Raw genomic sequence first — 6,663 nt, 5'->3', positions numbered from 1 at the left:
AAAAAAAAAAATTTGACCTCTGGACTTGTCTTCACGGCGAAAATGGCTACCAAATGCTATTTTCGTGTGAAAATTCTCGATTTTATTATTTATATAATATTTAACTTTATAATGCTATAACTTATTGAAAAGTTTATGGATCCACACAATTTTTTTATGAGAAATAATATTTTTTAATAAATCCTTTTTCATTTGACATACTTTATCTTAATCGAGATATTAATAAGGAACCAGTAGATCAAGTAGCTTTTGAAATAAAACACAAATTTTTTTAAAATTAAACACTATCTAAAGATTTGCATCGAAGCGTTTATTTTAGATAGTGATTTTAATCACTGTCAGATATCATTATCTTGATCCAACTATGCCACGTCACCACTGTGCCGCGACCCCCCTGTGCTGGGTTTTTTTTTATATAAGAATTTTATAAGAAGAGAATTAAAAAATGACTATTTTAAAATTTTGAAGAAAAAAAAATTTTATTTTGTACTTTTTTTTTTTAGTAATAAAATATGCTTTGAACATAGTTCAAAAAGCGATAAATATAAAAAAAAAAGTTCAACAAAATGATTAAAAGTTAGAAGAGTTGTCAGATAAATCTAGTTTACTCTGTGTTATTTATACTCTCGATTGAATCAGTTACAATTAAATTTTAATTAAGATTATTAGACAAAAAGTGTCATTTATAAATAATAAAAAATAAACACAGGGGGTCGCGGCACAGTGTTGACGTGGCATAGTTCGATCAAGTATAATGATATCTGACAGTGATTAAAATCACTATAAAAAAAAAAAGCTTCGATGCAAATCTTTAGATAGTATTTAATTTTAAAAAATTGGTGTATTATTCCAAAAGTTACATGATCTGCTAGTTCCTTATTAATATCCTGATTAAGATAAAGTATGAAGAATGAAAAAGAGATTATTAAAAAATATTATTTCTCATAAAAAAATTGTATTGATCCACATATTTTTCAAAAAGTTATAGCATAATAAAGTTAAAAATGTAAAAAATAATATCGAGAATTTTCACACAAAAATAGCATTTGGTAGCCATTTTCACCATGAAGACAAGTCTAGAGGTCAAATTAATTTTTTTCAAATTAAAGTATATTACATTAGCTTTAATTTAAGATATATATAAAAGTGACAGACCTTCCGGAACATTTTCAAAAGTTATGTTGAAAAAGTTAATTTTTTGTGAAAAAGTTGTCATTTTAAATCCCCCCCTGTGAGCAGATAAAGGGTCAAATTTACAAAAAAAATATACCAAATGATAGATAAAGACATCAAGCATCTATATAAAAAAAAATTATATTGATATGATTATTTTTAAAAAAGTTATGGCAGTTTTTAATAAAAAAAATTGAAAAAATTTCGAAAATTAGCGATTTTTAAATTTGTAATTTTTTTTTTTTTTTGAGGTTTCCCCCATTTACGGGGAACGAGGGAAATTTTTTCAATTTTTAAGGTTAATGTCTTCGACTAGATACGATTTGTGATCTTTGACGTATCGTTAAAAGAAATAGGTTCTGTAAGAGCTGAAAAAAAAGTGGTAACAGACACAAAAAAAAAACACACCATATTAAAACTAATACCTTCTCAGCTTTGCATCGAAGCTAAAAACCAAAAAGGAAAACGATAGCTCACTTTTTTCTCTCGTCAAAAAAACGCAGTTTATATTTATATCTATATATGTCTGAAACGTCTTTTTAATGTCTGAACTATTTTACGCATCATCCTAACTTAAGAGTAACTTAGAAAATGGCTTTGAAGCATTATTAATTTTTCTGAGCGTATGAAAATACAATTAATTTTTATTAACATCTACGTTAAATTACAGGTATAGAAAATACAACTTATTTAGAGAATTCGGATTCAATTCTACTCGTTCAGCAGAATTGTGCACGTTTGACACTGATTTTGGAGTACGTTTTGGTATGTTTATATGTTTCGATATAATGTTTGAAAATCCATCAAAGCGCCTTATCCAAGAAACTGGTGTAAGAGACGTTATATTTTCAACAGCTTGGTTTTCAGAATTACCGTTACTTACAGGTACTTACCCAACCCAGCCAAAACCTATTCAACTATTATCATCTTAATACTTTTTTTTAACTCATTTTTTAACTACCAAATATGGCTTTAATTTAGTATAATTTAATTAAAACACAATAAATACTATATATTAATCTTCAAAATAGCTACAACTATAATATTAGTGATGGTACAAACCTTGATTTTTGAGATTGAACCGAATTTTCAATTTTTCAGTCGAACCCGAATTTTAATTTTAATCGTTTTCAAACAAAACATTTTTTATATTATTCAACATATTTAGCATGATATTTGTTTATAGTAGTTCGTTTTTTAAACCGATTTATAAACAAAAAGTTCAGTTCGATTTTGGAACTTAATCGAACACCCCAAGTTTGGTTTGGTTCGCTTTGAAAATCGAACGGTTCGAACATCGCTACTATTTCTTCTCAGCTTAAGTAATTTTCAATAGAATTCTACAAATGTTGTTATGTGTTTTACTTTTAGAGAAGTGAAATTTTTTCTTATATTATATCATCGATGATGTAAACGATTGTTTTTATACTTGGTTTATTTTTCTAATTTCAATTCATAAATAGTAAAACTTCAATTTTGTTTATGGAATTAACCTAAACAACATATCTTAATAACAAGTACTAATTGTTAGAAATGACATTTATGAAACACATTCGTTCTATTTAAAAAAAATTATCATACAAAATTGTATGTTTGTGATTAAGTAAATATACCATTGTTTTTGTTATAGCCGATTCGGTGCAATCAGGTTGGGCATATTCTAATGACGTTAACTTAATAGCAGCCGGATACAATACACCATCCATGAGCGTAGGTGGCAGCGGAATATATTCCGGACGAGATGGCCCTTTGGTTATGGTCATGCCAGATAGACAGGGAACTCAAATACTACTTTCCAAAGTTCTTAAACGAAGGTTGCCTGACTCAAATTTGAAATCCAGTAGCGAATGTAAAATTGACAAAACGTTTATGACATTTTTGGCTGATTATCTTGTTATACCTTATGGCAGTGAAAAGTTTCCAACGAATAAAAACCGTCCTAGTGATCTTAGGTCTGTAAAACTTAATATACATTTTTAATTTTTGACATTAAAAAAAATACTAAGAACAATGACTGTAAAAACATCTAAAAAATCATAATAATGTAAATATTTAATTTTTTTCAAAATATTTAAAACATTTTTATCTCAAAATTTAATAATTTAGGGGTAACATTTATATGTAATTCCTAGGCACATAGTCTTTTTACATTTCAACAACCGAATATCAGGAAAAAATCTTCAATCTTCTATTTTGGAAAAATGTTATGTTTCTTAAAAATCATTCCCCGATACAAAAAAAAATTACTGTTCTTGGTTTTGAATGGACTGTATAATATACGTTTTTTTTTTATTAATAATAGTATTTGTTTATTAATTATAATTATATTTTAAGATAACAACGCTATACTATAAAACATAAAACACTACGTATCGCACTGACCATAACGACGGATCGCAGTGAACTAACTACTGCTAACGGCGATAGGGCCAAGCAGCGCAATCACAAAGATAACAAACAACAAAAAAAAAAAAATACATTAATATCGGCCAGAACAATTACCTTGTGCATACTTAGTTGTGTTTTACTTGTGATCATACATAAAACAACTATATAAACGCGTAAAATAACTATTTTTTTTTTTTAGATTCTTTTTAGATGGAAGCTTCAAGTATTTCCAGGTAGAGACTATGGAGTCGGAATATGATCAGGATGAGATTTTGACAGCATCGTTCTCTTATGAGCAAGACGGTTTCGCATGTGCTATGACAATTAGTTGGCGAAATGAAAACAACAACGTATCGACTGATTATAATATGTTTGCGTATTCCGGTGATAGGACTTTCGGTGGGTTTCTCAACGCTCATATCGAAACATGTGGTCTAACTTTATACAAGTACAAAGAACATTTCTCGGGGGGTGTCACCTATTACAACCCTGCTAAAAATCTCGTTACCATCACAGCCATTGACATCGTAGCAAGGTCCTCAGATTTGACCACCGTACCTATACCGACTACGCTGAATATGTCCAGTTATCCACTAACTAGTGACTTTTTTACTTTCGCTAAGCATACTGTATCGACTGATGACGGACAGAAAATGCAAGAGATTCATATGCAGCTATCTAAACCGGTGGCTGACTTAGTTTCATTCGGTATCTACAAACTTCCTCGAGACATGTCATTAATAGATAGTTGATGAATTTCTCATTCCTGTGTCTAATTTAATTGTAAATTATGTATTATAAGATATTTACTTAGTTAAATGTAAAAATGTGTAATTTGTTGAAAACTTCATTACATATAACTGTTAATTATTGTTTAATGTAGTAATATACTAGTAAAAATACATCAGTTGTATCCGTGAAATTTGTTAGATAATGATACTTAGATTAAATTACTCTATAAAATAAGTATTTCATTTATTCAAAAATCTGTTATTAAACATTTCGATATAGTTTATCTTTGTTATTATCATGAATTTGACATATTCAACAATGACTGATGTTAAGTAATAAGTTATTTAAATTATGTAAGCTAATGTACCAATTTTAAAATAGTAGAAGGTAATTTTACAGTGACGTAACAAAGGTATATAAAGATGATCTAATGAAAAATAGTAAAATCTCAATACCTATAATTATAAATTTTACAACTAGTACAAAAATATTTTGTAAATCGTTGTAGTTACCATGTAAAATTGTACCTGATAAATATTAATATTTATAATATAACACAATAACATTATGTTATTATTATTGATCTCTGTGCATTATAGTAATGTTTAGTTATGTATAATAAACATATTAGTATCATTATTTTAATTAAAGTTTTTATTATATAAATATACAACAAGTTTATTACATAAATAGTTTTAGCAATTTAAATGCTACATCAAATTTTTTGTTCTGAATGTTGTTAATTTTTTTTAAACCCAAAATAATTTCAATGTGAACACAATAAATTTGACATTATTGTTTATTTTTTTTACAAAGATTTGATTATTTTACTAGTATAAAAATTTATACTTGAATATTTATGTTTAACGTATATTAATAAATATGTTGATGCCCATTGTGCAAATCATGTTTTCCGTGTTCTAGGGACGTATTTGTAGTATTTCATATTAAATATCACTTTTTATCGTTTTTACCATTTTTGATTATTTTGTTAAAATATTATAATTATGTCTTTATTATTATATAACGAGGACATTACATATTGTCTGTACCTATAACATCAGGAACTGATGTTCTATGAATGTCATTGGTGTACCGACATAAGGTTTATCGTCAACTTAACAAGTAATCTTATGTCTGTTGACAATATTAATATTTAGATTACTCGTTTATAAACCTTTCTTTATAATTTTATAAATAATTAATTATACAATTGTCGACATACATGGTGCATGTTGTTTGCATTCTCGAGAATTCTTCTTGTATCTGGTGAACATAGAACCAATACAGAATATGTATCAGAAATGCGAAAAATAGACTCGTTTCCTCTCATTTGATTTACTATGTCTCAAGATTAAATCAAAATGTTGCTGAAGTTTACTCCTTTTAATAATGTAAACACGTGTAATATAAGTATTATAACGGATAAAGCTGCACCGATTCGTGATATTTGGACAATGCTTAATCAAAGCTTACATAAAAATTATAAACCTACAGAAAATATAACAGTAGACGAACAACTATTTCCTTATAGAGGACACACAATACATTTCCTTGAAACCTGCAAAATATCGATTTAAGGTATTTGGGCTTGGATGCAGCAAATTCTTACCTTTTGCGCGGTAAAATTTACACGTGTAAGCCACAAAATGGCGAACGTCAAGTAAATATTGGTGAACACACAGTTCTAGACTTACTTATTAGTTGCAACATATGGAGGAACCGGACGAAATGTGACCAACAGACAGTGTAAAATAAATGGTTTTCTTTTTTAAGAAATGTACAAATACAATAAAAAATTTTATTTCCACGATGTATTGATGTATAATTGTATTGTAATACAACATCAATGAAACATTTCATAAATCACATCAACAGTGTGACTTTTTGGGGTACACGTGTCAATACGTTCGATCAGAAAAACCTGATGTACAATAATGTTTAAAAACAGAATTAAATTAACTGTTAAGTATTTTCAACAAAACAAAAGTTAAATAAAATGTAATAGAAAAACTATTCAATCAAGTAAATAAATTAATAGGTTCCCAATCTAATCATGTAAAACAATTAAAAATAATAATGATGATATGATAGTTAATAATATAATATATATTTGTTAAATACTAAGAAAATTTAATATACGTGTAATCGTGTTCCAAAAATATTTTAATTAACAATAAACAAAATGTTCTGAATGTTTGATACACGAAGTCGCTTCCTTAGACTCGAATGTGTTGTATTGCATTGCAAATTACGCTAAGGAAGAATTTAGAAAATAAGTGCATGATTAAATAAATGACGAAAGCCTTTTCAAAAGTAGCAACATTTAACAATTTTTTGTATCAAATGCGCCGTTATTTCAAAACTGCC

The 6,663-nt window shown here is 27.5% G+C and overlaps 1 protein-coding gene across 5 annotated transcripts in view; it reads left to right on the top strand.

Moving 5' to 3' along the window:
* LOC126898557 (vanin-like protein 1) overlaps nt 1-5,266 on the top strand; it is a 28,889-nt gene extending 23,623 nt beyond the window's left edge. For all 5 annotated transcript variants that reach the window (XM_050672736.1, XM_050672737.1, XM_050672738.1 and 2 more), the window contains 3 exons: nt 1,844-2,058; nt 2,804-3,125; nt 3,761-5,266. In XM_050672736.1, coding sequence (XP_050528693.1) covers nt 1,844-2,058; nt 2,804-3,125; nt 3,761-4,313 — 1,090 coding nt within the window. In that variant the 3' untranslated portion in view covers nt 4,314-5,266. The remainder of the gene's footprint in view (nt 1-1,843; nt 2,059-2,803; nt 3,126-3,760) is intronic.
* The last annotated feature ends 1,397 nt before the right edge of the window (nt 5,267-6,663 follow it).

This window comes from Daktulosphaira vitifoliae, unplaced genomic scaffold (assembly GCF_025091365.1).
Source record: "Daktulosphaira vitifoliae isolate Bord-2020 unplaced genomic scaffold, ASM2509136v1 Scaffold_2, whole genome shotgun sequence".
Taxonomy (NCBI): domain Eukaryota; kingdom Metazoa; phylum Arthropoda; class Insecta; order Hemiptera; family Phylloxeridae; genus Daktulosphaira; species Daktulosphaira vitifoliae.
Note: the sequence above shows the minus strand (reverse complement) of the source record. Positions and strands in the feature narration are given on the sequence as shown.